General features: G+C 44.3%; 1 protein-coding gene across 3 annotated transcripts; it reads right to left on the bottom strand.

Annotated features, from left to right (window-relative positions):
* Window positions 1–379: 379 nt before the first annotated feature.
* LOC144727554 (uncharacterized) lies at window positions 380–20876 on the bottom strand. Of its 3 annotated transcripts, none has more exons than XM_078606433.1 (5): window positions 20494–20876; window positions 14765–16625; window positions 12811–14301; window positions 12132–12236; window positions 380–2724 (listed from the first exon to the last, which is right to left on the bottom strand). In XM_078606433.1, exons 2-5 carry the CDS (start codon window positions 16623–16625, stop codon window positions 2564–2566), a joined length of 3618 nt encoding a protein of 1205 aa, XP_078462559.1. In that variant the 5' UTR covers window positions 20494–20876; the 3' UTR covers window positions 380–2563. The 3 variants fall into 3 exon arrangements, with proteins under 3 accessions (XP_078462559.1, XP_078462558.1, XP_078462560.1); XM_078606432.1 differs by lacking the exon at window positions 20494–20876 and adding an exon at window positions 19631–19924; XM_078606434.1 differs by lacking the exon at window positions 20494–20876 and adding an exon at window positions 19713–19924.
* Window positions 20877–21487: the final 611 nt, after the last annotated feature.

The following is a 21487-nucleotide window of genomic DNA, read 5'->3' as shown; positions in this document are numbered from 1 at the left end:
GGAAACAAATAGGCGAGAATTGCAGTCTTGCCAATTACAACACGAATAGCTGTTGTACGCGTTCCAGCAGAGAAGGCTACTTTATTAATGCATGGGCAAATCATAATGCTCAGCCCCTTAAGAAATGCAAATCATCTCAATGACGCGTTTCATAGATGAACAGTCATTACGCAGTGTTGACATGCGGAATAAAATTATTTAGATGTGACTGTAGTTAAATTGGGAGAGTGCATGTGGAAGACATGGAGCTGACCTTTCAAGCAATGATCCACATTGCAAATAAATCTCACGGAATTTCAGCATGCGAAAACATGTTTTCGCATGCGTAAATTTCCCACTTTTTAATTTTGTACATGAATATGTCTGCAAGCAGATGGAGAATGCTTTAATATTTATTGAAATCTTTATACATTTTCCAGACTACCAGGACAGAACCACTTCATGCAAATGACAGCGCAAGAAAATAACCTTTGTTCCTGTATTCAATTTCACAGGTATGTGTTAAGGCCTTGTTTACAGATTTTTGCGTGCGGTACGTTTTATATGCATCCTGTTGAAAGCTTCAGTCGATTCCTCTGAATATGATGAATGCCCTCTCGTATAAGCAAATGTCCTTTACTCATTGTATCACAGATGGGGGGCGTTGGTTTAATAGTATTATTATCGGTGTACCATAATGGAAGTATTATGATTATTCATATGTGATAACCAAATGTTATATTTTAAATATAATATTTACGTAGGGCCCTTATTCACTGAACGCAGGAATTTGTATATGGCTTTTCACTGAAGGCTCTGGCTATGAGGGTGATGAAAAGAAAAAATGCCAAAAAAGTAATTTCCCCTTAACTCGAGTCGCACAAAACGAGAACCTTGCAGAAACTTTGCCAGGGCCTGCCTATCATCTCAGGTGTGTTGGGTATGTTTAATGGGGTGTTACAAACGCTTACCTAACCACCTGTGTGTTCACAAGCTTGCTAAGACAATAACAGCAAGAGCTGCTCGCTCGCCAATGCGGCAACTTGCATTTCGCTGTTTAGACAAAAGATGAGAAAGCCCACCTGCCCGTGAACGCACGGTGCTATTGGATTCCCTGAGATTATTTATACACAATGGTAGGCAGTGACAAAGTCCCTGGCTCACTTCACACTAACATGTGGTACAGTGCATTGTACACGCACGGTTACGCGCTTTTCCACAACTTACGTAAACACCTCGCCGCAGCAGAAACCGTGTGGGCTCCTGAGCAGGGCGATTCAAATAAATCAACCACAAGGTTTGCACGATGAATGCTTACTTAGCAGGGTCCGTAATCAAGAATATGGCAGCAGCTTGAGTTCTGTCAATTTAAAACCAGACGTGTTTACTGACAATCCATACCCGGAGCACGCACACAGATATAGTTTTACAGGCGATGCATTCCATACAATTTGCAATGCGCCTTTGAAATGTGTGGTTCCTTTAATGCATTTTAAGCCATTATTCAACACTGTGACAAACCCACAAAGTAATTCCTTGTATTGAAAGGATGCAACTTCTGTTATCCAAACCACTATGGGCTCCCACGATACGATTCGTACACGTTGCATCCAATAGTGACTAATGTTGGAACAAAATCGGAAAAAAATATGATCATCTGTACACGAAGAGAACATTCAATTAGAAATGTTTCACAGTTGGGGAGGACATTTGCCGCATTGTAGCGCAATTCACCAGGGTAGTCTACTTAATCATTGTACAAGATGGCAAATGTCATATTTGTCACCCGTGAAATAATTGTGAATGCTTGCAGCAAGCTCAAAAGGAACCCAATCTGGATATGTTATTACATTCACTGAATGCACAGGTAGGACGAAAACTGCAGCCATACTCCATTCGAGATCATTCACATTCAGTAGCGCCTTTTTAAAATGTGCACCATCTAAAGTGCCAAAGAAGGACGGTGCTCTTCCTTGGCAATATTTACAGCAAGTCGGGGGGGGAGGGGGGGTTGTTACTGCCGCTAACCCTCAGCCAAAGTCCTCGCGGCCCGGCTTCAGGGTGCGTTTGCACAGCGTCTCCACCTAGAGGTGAAAGAGCAGCCACAGCTTTTGCAAATAAATCTTTGTCTTGGTTTTATCCAAAAAACGATATCCACAGACCACACCGGGCACACAACAATAATATTAGTACGTACAAAAATACTAATAAATTAGGACTGTTTGAAAGTCCATCACCTTAAAGGTGCCGTCACCAGAAACACATTTGAAAATCAAGGTGGCATATAAACACTGCAAGTACAAATGTAATGTTTTAGGAAAATATTGCTCTTAAATGTCATATTTTTTTCAACTAAGTTTTTTTTTATTCATCATTTATGAAATAATTTGTATACAAAGAAAAACAAATACAGCACCAAACTTATTCTTAAACCAGTAATTGTGACTACTTTTCATCACGGAAATATTTGTGCACACAAAGGGCTGCACGCTTGTGTTCATCAATACACGTGGCACTAGGCCTCAGGATGAACTAGATAATTGTCGAGTTCTCCACGTGCATCACTGGCGCTCCAAATCCGGAGTTACGACGCTGCCTCAGTGTCCAACCGACTCCTCTTGCTGGGCTTGTCAGAGTACTCTGTGTTTTCGAAGGGCAGGTGGTGAATCCTCAGGACATGCTTTTTGAGGTTCACCCTCTGCGTTGCTCCATAAGGGCAGTAACTGCACCGAAAGGACTTCTCGCCTGGAACACAAGGCGTCCGCCACTGAGCACACCGACGCCATTCCATAATTTATCTCTCACCACAGTGTTACTACGTATATATCGAGATGTTTCATTCGTCATATTTGCAGACCCCAGGCCCAAAAAGGCTCAAAATACCAAGTGGCCAGCAACAAAAGACAGAAAAACAAGATCATTTTTTTCTGAAAAATACCAGGGGAACTTAAGTGTTGGCCTGAATTTGAAGCCCCCATCATTATGCACTCCTGCTTCTTCTTCTGATGGCTGTGCAACAACTATAATCTTTCTATGAGGTGATGGAGCCACATCATTCGAATACAGGCAATTAATTATGACCTAATGACCTGTCATAGAATGAGTACATGTGGGTGCAAAGTTACGCTTTAGTACACTGAAAAGGAAAGAACGGTGATACAAATGAGTTGGTCCTCGCATTTAACAACACATTCTCAGAACTGACCCACTTGTTGACATTAAATAATACTCAATCTTGATTTGAAGCTTTCGTGACTGCAGGAATCCGTCTTCAGGTGGGAGTGAGAGCTTCTCACTCCCACCTGAAGACGGTTGCTTGTGTGGCGATCGAAACGTCGTGATCTATTTTTATTTTTGTACCTACGTGACCTTACCGAAAGAACCAAAGAGTATAAATAATACTCATCATCAGTTTCATCAGTTTACTCATCATCAGGGAAAACCTATTCTCATAATACTCATCATCTCTATATAAGAACGGGAGACACAGCAGAGCCTCACCATTCTGGCGAATTGCCCGATGATGCTGGATGCAATTACCAGCGAAACGTCGTACTCAAATTGTAAATGTTGTGGTTTCACGCTTCAACACACCGGTGGGCTAAAGCAGTGAACTATTTGTCTTTTGTCAACGTGACACTTTTTTTACTGATTGGCCGTGTCGGGTGGTGGAGGGTTACGACACATTTATAAATAACGCGATCTAAACCCAAAAATCGTTGATTATGGACTCATCAGTTGATATTCTTTTCTACGCCAACACAAAGATTGCTACTAGGGGACACTTTAACATCAATATTAAGAGATTAACCCCTATCTGAGATGAACAGAGTTACGTTTCCAATACTAATAACTCTAATGAAAGAAAATGCATTGTTACTTTAAGGAATACAGGATGGAAGACCTCCCCCACATGGTGTGAGTCATAGGTGGGGTTTCTTGGACATACTTCACCACGCTGGTCAGTGAGGGTTAGTGGGTGGGGGGGTCAAGGACTGTCTCAGATTTCGCCCCAACTGGACATCTGTGAAAAATATCTTTATCGTTCGTCGGATTCCTCAAGTATAAAATAAATATTCTGATTCACTCCACCCACGTTAGCAATGACCGGGAATCCCGACTCAGGTCGCCAGGTACACAGTGCAGCGGGCTAAACCACTGCACCACATGGAATTACAAGTGAGTGAGTGAGTGACAGTTAAAAAGTTTGCCCTATAAATGCAGCCTCCTATTGAATGTCCACGTTGATGCTCGGACTGTGAGCTGCTTCCAGAATCCACAGGATTTTAATGTTGCTTTCATGCTATTTGGCCAAGAGCACAACAATGAGTTTATTTTTTTTCTATTTTGAAACATTCCATTCAGTCATGAGCAGCAGGAATGTGCGAGTTGTCTCGAGTGTAACTCATCACTGAACATTGCTCCATTCGGCCGCTCAGGCTTTGCCTTCATTCATCACGTAATTGTAACTGATATTCCAAAGCCTGTAACAATGCGGCGGTAGGAAGAGCAATTGTCTCATGGTAAATCAATCTTTAGCATGGCGACGTTAAAATATTATTTAAGTCAAATCTACTTCATATCACACTCGTTTCATTGAAATCTGGCTCGCGGAAAAACACGACATCTGAAGGCATGCGCGCAACTGGATACGGCAAGAACATTTCGATGAGGGTTTCAATTTGCAAAGAGCATTGTGCGTATATCAAGAGTGAAAGAGGTGAGGGCGTGGTGAGGTGAGGGAAGTGAATCTGCCAGTTAATCAGGCTACATTCAAATCCGAGTCCCAGGGGTTAGAGGAGGTGAAAAAAATGTGGGTTCATTCGTTCGGTGCTTCATGGAGCCAATTGAGAAGAATTTGTTTAAATTACTTTAACTTTATGCTGCTATGGTGTGATGGTTAGCATAATGGACTTGCAATCCAGAGGTAGCTGCTTTGATCTCCCGGTACGGCAATTGAGATGGGATAGCTTCTTAAATCCTGACTGCCCAGAGCCCTCCCCACCCCTCCCACATATGGTGAGGTAAAGTGTGGTTATTCCCACCTCTTCCGAGACATCTGGCTAGCGTGAAAGAGTAGGCCAAATACCCCCTGGATAGGCTCTCTAGAGCTCCCTCTAGTGGAGGCCCTTCCACTAGCAGTGATGTCAGCAAACAATTGCAGGGCTATAACTCGACTTTACACAGACTTTCAGATACAAAAAAGCCACGATATTAAAGCACATTTCCCCATTGTGGTAGTGGTCCTGAGTGGCCCAAACTTTTCAATTTGGGCCGTGCCTGTGAGACGCGCTATTTCGGCTCTGTCCGCCGAGCGGACCAGCAAGTGCTTTTCAGCGAGGCCCGCACAACCAGGGCGTGTGACTGGCGCCAAAACAAGCAAAAGGCTGAGCCACAAATCACTGTCTCCAATTTCCTTCCTGTTCAGGACACCCTGGTCGCTGCAGCAGCTGCTGCATTTGAACCAGGTCACACACTGCCAGGACCTATCACACCCACTCTACCTGGGAGGCAGGGTTGTGTGTGTGGGTAATGTTTTCAGAAACGCACACAAGCACACCCTTTCTTGCTTCTCGGTAATGTCCGTCAATGTCGCCGACCCTTTATGCATTAAAACTAACATTAACATATAAATATTTAAATAGTTCTGCTACGTGTCTAATGTCGTAAGTACCCAACTTAAGATAGGTAATATGACCAAATGATTACAAAGCGTGCGGTTACATGTGTAACCGTTACCTACTTTACATGTGTTACGCATTCAACGAGGACAAAAATATACAGGGGCTTTTCATACTTTGTGTCAACACATCAGCTCAAAATCCCATTTCCTGTTGAAAAAAAAAAGATCCCCCCCCTCCGCTCCGATGTGTCTGCTCAGTTCTGGAAAATCTGACATTTGGGATGAGGCGCTAATCCTGCCCTCGCACAGCTTGGTGTGTGTCCAGACCGCCGGCGACGTCACTCGCTTGGCGCAGCGATGGCACGTAAAGCAGACGTGCCGCCAGGAATGCCAGGATGCCACCACAACACAATCACCCACTCCTTAATCTCGAGTGCAGATCCCACCTCCGCTCCCACCCCATAATACACACAAACACACACAATCCCCCCCCCTGCTGCTCCCTTCCCATAATACACACAAACACACAAATACCCCCAGCCACCCATAATACACACAAACACACAAATACCCCCAGCCACCCATAATACACACAAACACACAAATACCCCCAGCCACCCATAATACACACACATACACAAATACCCCCAGCCACCCATAATACACACAAACACACAAATACCCCCAGCCACCCATAATACACACACATACACAAATACCCCCAGCCACCCATAATACACACAAACACACAAATACCCCCAGCCACCCATAATACACACACATACACAAATACCCCCAGCCACCCATAATACACACAAACACACAAATACCCCCAGCCACCCATAATACACACACATACACAAATACCCCCAGCCACCCATAATACACACACATACACAAATACCCCCAGCCACCCATAATACACACAAACACACAAATACCCCCAGCCACCCATAATACACACAAACACACAAATACCCCCAGCCACCCATAATACACACACATACACAAATACCCCCAGCCACCCATAATACACACACACACACAAATACCCCCAGCCACCCATAATACACACAAACACACAAATACCCCCAGCCACCCATAATACACACACATACACAAATACCCCCAGCCACCCATAATACACACAAACACACAAATACCCCCAGCCACCCATAATACACACACATACACAAATACCCCCAGCCACCCATAATACACACAAACACACAAATACCCCCAGCCACCCATAATACACACAAACACACAAATACCCCCAGCCACCCATAATACACACACATACACAAATACCCCCAGCCACCCATAATACACACAAACACACAAATACCCCCAGCCACCCATAATACACACACATACACAAATACCCCCAGCCACCCATAATACACACAAACACACAAATACCCCCAGCCACCCATAATACACACACATACACAAATACCCCCAGCCACCCATAATACACACAAACACACAAATACCCCCAGCCACCCATAATACACACACATACACAAATACCCCCAGCCACCCATAATACACACACATACACAAATACCCCCAGCCACCCATAATACACACAAACACACAAATACCCCCAGCCACCCATAATACACACAAACACACAAATACCCCCAGCCACCCATAATACACACACATACACAAATACCCCCAGCCACCCATAATACACACACACACACAAATACCCCCAGCCACCCATAATACACACAAACACACAAATACCCCCAGCCACCCATAATACACACACATACACAAATACCCCCAGCCACCCATAATACACACAAACACACAAATACCCCCAGCCACCCATAATACACACACATACACAAATACCCCCAGCCACCCATAATACACACAAACACACAAATACCCCCAGCCACCCATAATACACACAAACACACAAATACCCCCAGCCACCCATAATACACACACATACACAAATACCCCCAGCCACCCATAATACACACAAACACACAAATACCCCCAGCCACCCATAATACACACACATACACAAATACCCCCAGCCACCCATAATACACACACATACACAAATACCCCCAGCCACCCATAATACACACAAACACACAAATACCCCCAGCCACCCATAATACACACACATACACAAATACCCCCAGCCGCCCATAATACACACACACACACAATTCCCCCCCACCCCTACAGCCAGTCAAGCCCTCCCTACATTTCAGCCAACGCTGTTACCCGGAGCCCGCATAGACGCCCTCTTTGAAAGTGCAGCTAAATTCCTTCACTTTACAAGTGGTTTGCGATGCGGTCATCCTCTGATTACATAACACTGTAACGGTGTTAAAGCGACTGCTTAAAGAGTAATGCTGCCTGGTAGTTGTGAATAATAGAGCATGTGGGCTTTGGATGAGAACGCTATGTTGTAGGGAGAAGGGGGGAGCTTTTGCAAAAGAAACCCCTATGGGTGTGTGTGCGCGCGTGTGTGGGCGCACGCACACACACACACGCGTGTGTGTTTAGAGACCCACTCCTGGGTTCAACTTGGTACCTGTCCAATCCAAAAACATTACAGACATAAGCCACTGTAAGCCGCATCTGCACAGATTAAAAGTGTTATTCCTGCCACTGCACACTCCATCACCATTAAAGTATAACATGCGAGTTTGAACTTCTGGAAGCTGGGGAGGATGCGGGGCGGGTTTGGTTACGCCGGTATGTGCCGCTTGTCTCTTTTCCTCCAACATTGCCAGGCACTTAAACGACTCTACTGCATGCGCCACCATTGAGTATTTACTTTTATGGTTCAATTTCACTGTAGATGAAGGCAAGATGTCTCTTGAACTGTGTGGGACATTGCAGTATCATTTACGTCGTCGGAGGTGACTTTCGCTGCTGCGTTGCGAACCGCGCCCAAGTATTGCAATGCAACCCAATCGTGGGGGGCTCAAAGATCCCGTGCCGATAGCTTTTCCGTGGAAGGCCACGGTGTGCCAAAAATGTGGCCATATGAAGCTCAATTTATATTAAAAGTAATATATTCCCAGTGTATAAAAGGTCCCCGCTTAAGTGAAAGCTATACGATGGAGTATTCTTCATCTTAATGCATGAAATTTCATAAATATGTGATTAAATAAAATGTAAGCTATGATTACAAAGTGTTGTCCACGGTTTTTAATGAGACATTCACATTTTTGTTTTGCCACGTTGCAAAAACGTGTTCGCTCCGGATCAGGCTGTACATTTTTAAGGCCATCAATATTGAGTTTACTGCTTGTGCACATTTTAACTATTAATTTGCTGTAATTATGTGCCTGGTCACCCGAAACAGCTGACTTGGGGCTACAAAAACGCCTTACGGCAGCATTCAAGTAGCCGGCCCCTCTCTCTTGCCGCTCATCTCTCCATAAACACCCAGCGCTGATCCCTACCACTCTCTTTCATTGCAGCGGATATTTATCTAGCCCCAGGATGATTTATCTTACACGGAGAGGCATGAAATTTCGGCAAGGAATAATGGGTGACTCAGGGAAAATAAGTTTCATTTATCAACAACAATGCACTAATGTAAGTAATATTTCACAATTACAGCAGACACGAGTAGGGGAGGGGCAATCAATCTCTCTTACAGCCAGTGACTGCCACGTCGCCAGATAGCAGGCAGTGGGCCTGACTCCGGTGGGGACAGGAGGCGCCCTGAAAGCGGTCACATGACGCGCGCGGGTGCCGGCCACTGGCTAAGCAGCGGGGACGCGAGACGGCACTTTCAAGCGCTGCCCATTGGGCAAGATGCACGGCCCTAACTGTCCAGCAATGCGGTGGCAACTCTGGCTACATGATTTTACTCGTGAAAGCGTTCCCCGCGTCCGGCAATTCGTACCGGCGGGGGGTGGGGAGCAGGGAGGCGCGAATGCGCCAAGACGACGACGCTCTGTAAAGCGGATGTCCAGTGCCGGCATCTGTACAAATAGTTTAATCCGGTTTTGTTGAGACGTGCAGGGGGCGTAAAGCCTGTTTAGTGTTCACGTGCCAAAAGTAATGTGCGAGTTAAGCAGGTGAAAGTTAATCTGTGCTCAAAATTCTATTTCGAATTTTTTACACCGCAGTAATGCCTTTCTTTTTAAAAGAATGAAATTCACTGCAGCACGATTTGCTTTTCCCGCGGCAACCACCTTATTATTGTTGCCAAAGTGATCAGGATCATTCTGTGCACCCGACCGCTTACATTACAAATATCGGGGTGCAGGGGCTCACCCCATTTTACATGAGGCATTTTCAATTTAAATTTCAATTTAATCTAAATGGGGCAGAACTTTATAAGTAAGGCAGGGTTAGAGCTAGGGTTGCTCGTGTTACGGACGAAATAAACCTTCTGTTTCAATGTCAAGTTACTGATCGTCGACAGCGAGAGGGCAAACAATCGCACGTACACACACACACCCGCTGTATTTCAAGTGATGCATATCCACCCGCTAACGCAGCTCCTTCCACAGTTACACCCACCCTACGTGCATTATAAAAAGCAAGTGCTTAGCAATGTACTGCGCTAAAGCAAACAGGCAGGGCTGGCTGACTGTGGTAACATCCTCCACACGGATGCAACAAAAACAATCTCGCCAAAAAGGGAGGGAAGTGTTAAAAAAAATTGGAATTCTTGTTTATGCGCATACAGTAGATTGTCTAACGATAGTGTTAGCTCAGGAGTATGCTACGCGGACGGTATTCATAAACAAGTCATATCTGATGCGAGTGACCTTTTTTTCCAAGCTTTGTATAATGATACCATTGTCGATTATAAATCCACGTCATCCTGCGCCTGTAATTGACCCTGGAAAATTATAAATAAGCTCTAGAGATACCTTTTGCACTTAAAACAATAATGCATGATTTGTAAACATGTGGTATTTGCCAGTAGGGTGAGCTAGACAGCCACAACAATGAATTCGTGTTCATCGCATGCCTGAGTATACTGTGAGCTATAAAGGAAAACTGTTGGAAAATGTGTGGCCTATATAATGTAAATTAATTTAGCTGCCGATAACACAATCAAGTGACCCCCATTTGTGTCTGTCCCTGAAGGCAACATAATAATTCAGTATGCAAGTAAATTTGGTTAGGCATGTTACAAACATTGGCAAAAGTCCACTCTGCTCATTAAATTGAAAAGAAATGTTAATTTAAAAGTTAATAGTTACAAACCTCTCGTGACACACAAAAAAAGTTGAAACTATTCCAGGCAGTAAAGGTGTTAATTCAGTGTAGGGATCAACCAGTGCTCCTGAATGTCCAACTTTTCGACCAAAAAATGAAAATGTTTAATTAAAAGAACAACACGCTCACGCCATCTAATTACATCGCTGCGTATTACTATAGCAACCTTAAATGTACGACAGATAAAAGCTGTCGTCCATCCTCACATATATGGTATGTGTTTTTATTTATTTGTGCAAGGCCTTTTGAAAAGCCAAGACTCTACTATGTCAACGAGAAGTATGTGACCATGTGCCATCACAAGGAGCATTCCGTCAAATGTATGTTGCATCTCCGTTGTTTTGCCGACACAATTTTATACAGATTACATTAAAAGCTCGGGTGACGTATAAATACTCCTGACAGATGGACTGGTAGACGCTGCAGACAGATATTTGGTGAGATAAAATTACAGACAGATAAGTCAAACAAGGATTAATGGCCAGTGGGGATAATATATAAGTTGAACAAATTTCACTGGACTTTATATTTTAACATGTAATAAAGAGGTTAATGTAAATTCCATTAAGTAATAATCTACAGCCCTCTGCCCATCCACTGCTGATGGCCATCTCACACAGTGTTGGTCGTGGGGGTTGTTTGACCATACTTCACCATGCTCCCTCGCACGGGTTGAGGGTTGATGAAGGATGGGCCTAAAGAAGCAGTTCAGATACCGCTCGTCACTTTGATGCGAACTGTTGGTCGGGAATTAAACTCAGGGTCGCCCGATTCAAAATGCAGTGCGCTAACCACTGCGCCGCCACTCCACCCAATGTTATGTGCATGTCTTGACTGCGTTCAATCCACTAATCTCTTTAAACAAATGAACGTTCGTCTCCACAATGCACATTCAAGGAAATAGTTTCGCTTATAAACTACATATCTTAATTCGGAATAGCTCAATTTAGCTTCAAAGACCACAGTGTGAGGAGACCCAGTTTTATGGCATAGAAGTATCAGTTATAGGATTGCTCAAGGTGCCTCGGGGTCAAGTATAATTAACATCATTTTCACGAGCGTACAAAGGGTACTGTTCCGGTTCGCTGCCTTCCAACTCTCTACCAAGGTGTAAGCCGCTTAAAAAAAAAATGATGGAATGTGTTATTGTGCCATCGTTTAGTATTGACTCTGAAACGCGTACAGGACACATTATCCTTAGCACGCTCGTGAAGTGGGAAAAAAAAGACAATTACGAATGACCGCCACGGTGTTCGCGACCTGCTCCATGCGCTTTCGCACACGCGGCGCGTTGGAGGCTAACCTGAGTGAGTGTAGGAATGCCGATGCAGCTGTTGGGCTTGGCCGAACGCCACGCCGCACTCCCCGCACCTGTGCCTCTTTGGCTTAGGTTTGGCCCACCTGATTTCTAGAAACAATGGCAAATGACGAGTGCATTTAGGGGTTAGCGCCAGGATTACACAACAACGGTGCTATATTTCACAGATGGATAGGGTCTGCCCATAGGGGTCGATGTTGCCATGTGAGTTTACAATTTAGTAATTTGCAAGTGGCTGTAACGAATTTCGCAAAAAAAAATGCATTGCTCAGTTTTATTCGAAGAGTGCTATTCGTCGCGTCATGCCATGAGTCGAAGTATCCACGTGGAACTCATGCACAGAATTTCACCACGCTGTGAAGAGTAGTGCTCGTGGAAGGAGATATCATAGCACTGTTTCTGAAATCCCTGTGACCTTTCTATCCACTAGGGGGCATTGCACTTGAGAAGCCGGTTTAATCATGGCCAGGTGGCTGAAATCCAATTTAACCAAGGATCATTGCAGTTCCAGATCAGTTACATTGACCCACCCCAGTCACCCATTCTAAGTATAAAATGTAGACGTTTTCAACAGTACATACATTATTGCATTTGTGAAGGTATCCATTACGTGCAGCTAAATGTATACAATTTATAAATGTAATGTGTGCATACTCGGACGTACTCAAAGGTGCCAGGTTGGGTTCATATGTCTTGGGGATGCTCTGCTCCACACGGCACCAGCCTCTCGCTTCCGTGCAGTCCATCCTCTTGACATCCGAAATCTGGCTGCTGCTGCAACTGGTTATGCTGCTATCGCTACAGCTCATGCTGCGGTCCGAGATATCTTTCATCTGTCCAACAGCAGAGTTCCAAGGCATGCATAGCTCTTTGCGCAGCGCTGATACGGCATCGTTTTCTCGCATCGCAGTTTTAGCACTGTCGGAATCGCTTGTAGTAAAGGACGGATGAACTGTGTCCTCAATACGCAACTCCAGGCTCTCCCAGACGCTTCGGAGTACTTGCAGTGAAGTATCCACATTTTCCATTGGTTCTTGCTTCATGGACATATGAGTCTCTGGCAAAACCGGACCTGGCTCCAACATGCTAGCATTACATTCAACTGGGTTCTCCAATTTGATGTGCTCTAATGTTTGCTTTACTACCACATCTATTCCAAAGTAATTTCTGTCTACCTCGAGCGCTTGCTGGAAGTCAATCTGCTGCACAAGGTCATTTTTTAAATGTTTGTCTTCTATCTCAAATGCCAAATCTGTTTTTAAAAGATGCACCTCATGAAGACTCGCGGATGCTTGCAAGGAGCTTGCTATTGCCTGGCATGTTTTGCTTTGTCCACAGCGTTGCGCATATGGTTGAGCACGAGTTGAAAGATCCATTGGAGAATGTTGCATATACTTGGGTTCCATGTAATACAAAGGAAACTCAGTATTTTCACTGCAGTGACCTGTATGTGTGAAGAATGGCTCGTGTAATTCATTGTATTTGCTAGAAACATTATTGGATGTAGTTTGAATCGTTCCTAGTCTGCACTCTGAGCTCTGGTTCTTTGGAGTAATATAGGGGGGTCTGCTTGACATATGAGATTCAGATTGGGAGAGCTGACATTCGTGTGTTCGCACAACTGCAGGCTTCCTTTGTTCAATGAGTGTACTGGCGCGTTGCAGCAAGGACTTAACGGACAAATCCAGAGGTTCAAACTGGTCATGTTCTGCTATATTGCTCTTTGTAGCATCAGCGGATTTGGCAGCATCTGTTCTCCAAGTGGTCACGCATTGATCCGAGCGACTATTGGACGTGCAGTAAAACCCAGACTGCTCATTACTCGTTAAACTCATTTGGCTCAATTCCCCTGTGGCTCTGTTGAAAGATGTTAAACAGCCCTCTGGTCCATTGGCCTTTGTCTGACCTGAAGGATGAACCTGCATCAAGGCGCTTTTGCCAACAGACAGGGTTGAACTATCAGTGTCAAACGTCAAGTAATTGCCCATGGGTACAGAAGTCATATTGGCCAAACAAGAGTTGATATTATCTTTCATATGGATGCTTGATTGCCGCAGTGCCGCTGCATTGGTAGGGATGTTCAATGTAATATTTCGCAAGGGTTTGGTCTGAACAGCTTGTCCACTGGACAACTGCATCGTCACTGACTTTTTAGCTGTAAAAACAAAGAGAAAATTAATACAGTGATATTTAACAATTTATACTTGAGCACAATTTTATTTTCATTGGCCTAAGAAAGAAAATATATATTATTAAACATTTCATTTCACTGTGGCAAATGACATGACTTAAATTTAATTTACAGATACACATTTGTAATTTGGAAAAAAAAATTCTAATTTTACAAAATATAAGTTTGCATATCCTTTACCTGCAATGTTGAAAAGCATACAATTCAATGTATTATCAAACCAAATTTATACAACACTTATGGCATGGCAAAAACTGATTTAATAAAACAGAGCATTTTCAACAATTAATGTTATTTTTAAAATGCCATATTAAATTTGAAGTAAAGTTGGTATATGCCATTACAAATAGCACTACGATATCCAATTGAGAAAGCTTCACATTTTTCTTAATTTCTTTTCCCAAATGTATAACAAAATAGTGCACACCTGCTGGAGAGATACTCTTCACAAATCCAAGTGGCTCTGTGTCTTCGGCTGGTACGGTGGGCACTTTAAATTTCGTTGTAGTCTCCGAGCTGCCAGGCGAGTGGTGAAGATCGCCATGCATGCACACATCACCACGCATGCCAACACGGCCCTTCTTGCCTTTGTTGTGCACGCGAGAGTGAAGCATCATTTGACGGAACGTCTTGAAAACCTTTCCACAGTCCGGACACTCTTTGGGTCGCAGACATTCATTGGATGTGCCGCCACTGTTCTGTTCCCGCAGGCTGACATCTACCTTTGAGGCATCTTGTGTAACCACAGCATTAATGGCCTTTTCAATAGCATCTGCACATACATCACCCACTGTACCAACTTGACTTTCATTGTTGTTCTGACAGGTTTTCTCAGTCACCAAACAGGAGCCTTGGTTTTTACCTTCATCTCCCTTCCTTTTCTTGCCATTACTTTGAGTCACTGTCAATGATGAGGAATCTGAGTCTTTGTTTTTACCCTTAAGCTTTGATTCGTTTGCATTGCCAATTATTTGCATAGACTCGCAAGACTGGGACGACGCCTCCTCCACATGTTGATATTGCCCCATTGGCTTAGTTTTGAAGCTGGAATTTTGTATTCTAATTGGAGACAAAAAGGTGGTTTTGTCTTCATCCAAGTCCATGCGTTGTTTTCTGGACCTAGATCGCCATCTATTTTTCTTCTTTTGCTGCAAGGACATCAAAACCTCAATGCCTGTAATAGGATCCAGAGCAGAGTATGGATTGTTCTTAATGATTGGTGAAACAGCTTCTCGATGCGTAACTAGGCCAATGCATTCAAGAAAATTGAGTTTTACATCATTTGTCTCAACTCCGCTAACTGCTGTCAAAGTGTCATCATTTTCACGATGCGGTCTGTCCAAGAACTGCGTGTGAAGACTTTCATGAGTTTTCAAGATTTCAATCGGACACAAAAATCCACACACTGAGCACATCTCATAGGGCGATGGTATTATCAACACTGCGTTGGCAGGACTGCCATCCTTTACCATGGCAGGATACACTTTTTCAGCCGCAGCCCTCGAAGTGTATTTTTTCTCATGGGTCTTCATATGCATTTTGAGTGTCCAGGACTCCTTAAAGCGTCGAGTGCAGATGTTGCAGCTATGGTCAAAGGTCTTCTTGTGAGTTCTCATGTGGGATTTAAGGTACCACAGCTGTTGGAAAGTTTTCCCACAGACTTCACAGGTGATACTTGTTCTTGACCCAGCAGCTCCATCGGGGTCAGGTGGGGTCCAGATGGGCACAGGTGAAGCATGGTATTTCCCAATGTGTGCCTTCATTTCATGCGTGGTTATGGATGTAAATGTACAAAACGTGCATTGCTCAGGTGTGTGATAAACTTGGCAGTGGCATTTAAGCTCTCTCGCTCTTTTGAAACCTATTTTGCAAGTTTCACATTTGTACTTTGCATCAGCATTCAATTGGATAAGAGGACTGACTTCATCACTCAGTGTCTGAACCATCTCACACAATTTCTTTGTTTTTTCAATGTCTTTCATCCAAGTGTAAGGTTCATTGTAATTTGACGTCTCCTCACGTAATGAATTTTCTATTTGACTCAGGTGACTGCCAGCCATCTGATACAGACAAAGCAGCGGGTTCATTCTTGGCGAGATTGGCCCCAGACACTGTGCCGATCCAGCAATAGCCGCGTTGCACGCAGGTGCATCTTTTGCGCGTGGTAAGATTATCTGGGATCTTGGCCCCTCACCAGCGGGACTCGATGAACCAATGCTGCTGCCGATGTCGCCTGTGGCGAAGGCCATGCTTCCAGCATTACTTTCAGCCGTGTTGCTCTCACACATCTGAAACAAAAGACAAAACGACATGCGCATTACACTCCTGTGTCACAATGTTACCACTCACAAAGCCATAAACGATCTGCGGTCGGTTGAATTTATACCAGGATAACTCTTATCCGGGGTAATATGGGGGACTAATATCTGAAGGTACTATTATCCGTGACTTTACTCCTCATACACGGGGTACAAAATCATGCATTACGAGTGAATAAAAGGATGAATTTGCTGTGCAACTCCTGTTATCCAACCAAACAAAATCAGGGGTGATAGAAGTCTTTAAATTACAATGTGTCTCCGTGTCTTGCCCTGTGTCTCCGTGTTTCCCTATCTCCGTTTCTGTGTGTGGGGAGCAGTAGTGCAGCGGTAAGCATCGCTGCTCTAGGAACCCAGCAACCCGGGTTCGATTCCCGCTCACGGCCAACACCAGTGACGATTATCTGAACCGGTTCTGGGGCTCCCCTCGGTCGACTCAGCTTAAAATGATCACCTGGTGTGGTGTGTAATAGCCTTAACAATCTGCTAAGGCTATACATGGAATCTTTGTATGTGTGCGTGTATACCCAACACATTTTATTCTGCTGTATGAAAATTAGCTGATATTTGAGTTGTAAATGTAACCCTATTATTATCTTGCTCTATGAAGCTGTCCCACACACGGAGCCACCGGCTGCTACCCACCACGCACATTCGCGCACTACCCCCTACCAGTTTACACTCAACGCTGTCCTCTCACTGAAATCTGCTTGGCTTTAGCCCAGAGTTGCAAACAAGTTACGTCTCCACTATGGGAACCTCATTTGCCAGTAAAAATATGATAATTGTTTTTTTTACCCTTCTATCTGGCAACAAAACTGACACGTTTTTACAAGGAGTCATGTTTGCATAGACCGCAATACCTGCAGTCATAATACAAACAAAAGACATAACTCTGATAATGTGCACTGTCCTTGAAGTTGAAGGAAAGCTGTCTCGGGTGTGGACCAATCAACTTCAAGGACAGTGCACATTATCAGAGTTATGTCTTTTGTTTGTATTATGACTGCAGGTATTGTGGTGTATGCAAACATGACTCCTTGTAAAAAGGTGTCAGTTTTGTTGCCAGATAGAAGGGTAAAAAAACAATTATCAAGTTACGTCTCGTGAGAACAAGAAGAGGCCACACTGGCGTTTAAAAAACCCACACACAACCCCTGTCCAGAGGCAGAGCCTTAAGAGAGAGTGGAAAGTCAGGGGAGCTGAAGAAAAGGAGAGGTCTGTGGAAAAACGAATCGCACAATTTGTATTAATCGGGAGCGCTGCGCTCGGATGTTAATCAAGCGACAATGATAGCTCAGGATCAAGTTCTGGAGGTGCAAGCTGGCAGAAACAGTGGTAATGCCGCAAAAGCAGCCACTGGGTGTGTATTATGTTAGTATAGTTGTTTACACACGTATAGTTAGTGTAATGCGAGCACGACAAATGTGCCAATCCCGGCAGCGTGGTGAAGTATGGTTCAACAACTCCCATGCCCGGCAGGGTGTGGGAGAGGCCTCTAATCAAACAGAGGATTGGCTAAGGGCTGCTAAATTACACATTGTATAATGATGTAAGTTTACCATGTAGGGTAAGACATTACCTCCGATTAGCACGGTTGGCTACGTACGGTGCGAAAGAAGTTCAACATACACACTCAAGTCCGTATAAGTTGTCCATTTAGACGATTCGGCATATATGTATATTCAATGTTAACGTGTTTGTATAATATACACAACTGCATTGTCGCTTTTACACCGAAGTATAGTATTTCAAGAAGACATCTCAAGTTAAATATCGCCTTAACACGGTAGTTACATACTGTAACACGCACAAACCGTTGTAACGAGTTAGTTATATAAAGTTAACCACCCTTAACGACGTTATTTACTTACATCACCCAACTCACGGTACAATACATCATCCATTATATAGAGATATCAAATTAGTTACCTGCAGCAAGGCGTCGTGTGAGATGCATTGATGCAGTGTAAAGCCACTCGATATACACTGCATTGTATACTGTACACCACACAAGTGTCTGGCTGTTTCTCCACGTGTCTCTGTGTCCGTATCTCAGTGTCTTTGTCTCTCTGTGTGTCTCTTCACATCCACGGTGTCCCTGCTGATGTGTATTCGTGTCTGCCTTGGGTTTCGATCATCGGCAAGTGGCCGCCACTCCACGTGCTTTTGGCCACGGCGCGCACATTTATTTTTAGCAAAATAAATGTAACTATTTGAAAAAATACCGCGGAATTTTTTACTTTTTTACGGAAGACCACGGACAATATGAGTTATGCTCGGGTCGTGGATACGAGAGATCATCTTGTGTATGCGTGGCCACGTTTTCAGTCGACTGACTCTGGCGATGTTGAGGATTAACAACACAGCGACCCATGTTGCGGTCACAGCCAAAACAATCGTTCTGTCCAGCACAGTATGATGATACAAATGTCCTAAAGTGTAACAGCTATATCCGTACGAACGTCCTGATGTAACCAACATACGGCGTGTAATGCCGTAAGAATCTAGATGACATTTCAGTAAATATAACGACGTTGATTATAAATTCACGGACCAACTTTTATGGCACCATCCGTTTGGGAAAACAAACTTTAAACAATCGGCGCAATATCATCGTTATGACTTTTGGGTTTAAGTACACGATGGTTGTGATTCCCGATGGGGGCAAAGTGAGATCTCGATATAATCCCTAGGCCTCCCCAACATCACCAAAGCGCATGGACCAGGGTGGTGAAGTATGACTAAGCAACTCCCATGACGTGGAAGGAGGCCTCTTTCAAACATTAGATTGATTAAAAGCTGCGAAATAACATGAACACAAGCTAAACACCACGAATGGCAAGACATCTACAATAGGTCAACATAACGTCTGTTTAGACGGACGCCAAAGCATACATTTATACAACGTTCACATACACACATTACATATATAAACACACAATTGTAATGTCGCATTTACGTTTAAAACGCACCGATTATAAGAGATACCACCAAGACGTAAAGTTCACAGCACGGCAACTCCTGCCGCACCTCCTCCTCCTCTTGGCTACGTACGGTGCGAAAGAAGTTGAGCTCAGCAGAGACGTCACCACGACCACGAACTCACGAAGACGAAGCCGACGACTCAGTCGACGGTTTAGCGACGTCCAGACCACGACGTCCCACAGACGTTCAGGCCACGCGAGTCACAACTCGGGCGGTGTGCGGATCACACGTTGATGGCGTGAAGGCTGCGTGCCGCCAGGAGTCGTGTCCACCTCTGTCTGTGTCTGTGTCTCTCCCCCCCCCCCCCGGGGTGGGGGGCTGGAGAAGTTCGCCTCTATATTGGGGGGCACCCCCCCCCCCGCCCCTCCCCCCGCCCCCCCAAAATTTCGTAGTTGCTGCCAGACGGGAGCGTGAGACGACCCCAGTGCCCCCCCCCCCCCGTGTCTACACCATCTGTGTGTGTCTCTGTCTTTGTGTGTGTCTCTGTCTTTGTGTCTCTGTCTTTGTGTGTGTGGCTGTCGTTGTGTGTGTCTGCGTCGTCTCGCGATCAACGCAAATGCAATTGGCCGTGCATTTACGTTGATGTCGGCGTATTGATTCGTATCCCGTTTTTGTTAATTTTTTATCGCGGATCAACGCGGATTTTAGGAATGTTGCTGCTGGCAAAGCCAAAACCAATGTCGAGTTTTCGAGAAGCAGTTTCACGCATTACAGCAGCCAAAGCCATTCAATATATTGTGTATATACTCCGCGAGTGTAGTAGTAGTAGAACTCTATACTACTACTGCACTTGCAGTCGTGTATGTTATAATGTGGTGGTGGTGGTAGGGGGGGGGAGACTGGCACCTACGTATCACGCGAATCTCCTGCACGAGGCGAATGGTGTCGATTCATGCAGTGCCGTGGCTGAAGTCTCCCAGCAATCTCTCAGTCTGTCTCTCCCCCTCCCCCCTCCATTCAGAGCAGACCCAAATAATTATCCATACATGCCAGAAGAAAAAAGCACGTTAAAGCGTTCAGACTGTCACAATACCATTCTATATCACACCCACCACCATCTTTCATGTTACCACCCAAATAAGCGTTTTGTATACAAACAACAATGCTTAAATTACCGCAATTCCAATTGTACCAACGTGTGACACCTTTTTCTCTACTCCGTATGTTAAACACAAACAGCTGGCATCGACAGCATGCTCATGGCACCTCCTTTTCCCCATTCACAAGGGCGTCTGCCCAACCCCCACCACGTAAGCCTGCAATAAAGATAACTTCTATAGACGAGGGGTCCGTCAGAACGTTTTGAGAACGGACAGTTGTTTTTCCTCTTCCCGAAACGACAACATTGTTTTGGTTTTCAAACACAGTCGACAAGAGTGAGTTGGGCATATACAAATAAAACCCACTCGCTTTCCTGGAGCAATTACATTTTTTTAAAATATAGATTGAAAACTAATTTCTTGACAACTGCTTTTGTGTTGAGTTTGTTGTCCTTCGTGCGGTGCAAAAGAAGTTCAACATGCATGCATACAAATGTACGACAATGTAAATGATTTACCCCTTAAGGGTCCAATTCTCATAGACATGTTTGGCAATTCCATTAATGAGTACAAACCCGGAGAAACTCCACCTTGCATTTTGAGGAACAGCGCAGCTCTGCACAGATAGATTCAATCCACACTCAATTAAGTGTTCCCTGCTTAAACACATGATCATACCGCGTTATTTTTTAAACCACAGTACTTTTGAGATGCATTAAGTGCACTTAAAGATGTGTAATTTGTGCTATGAAGAAGAGCCATTGCCCTAAAACGTCGCCGAAGATTTATTTTCCTTGTTAAGAC

The sequence above is a fragment of the Lampetra planeri genome, chromosome 26 (genome assembly GCF_965212315.1).
Source record: "Lampetra planeri chromosome 26, kcLamPlan1.2.h2, whole genome shotgun sequence".
NCBI lineage: Eukaryota > Metazoa > Chordata > Hyperoartia > Petromyzontiformes > Petromyzontidae > Lampetra > Lampetra planeri.
Note: the sequence above shows the minus strand (reverse complement) of the source record. Positions and strands in the feature narration are given on the sequence as shown.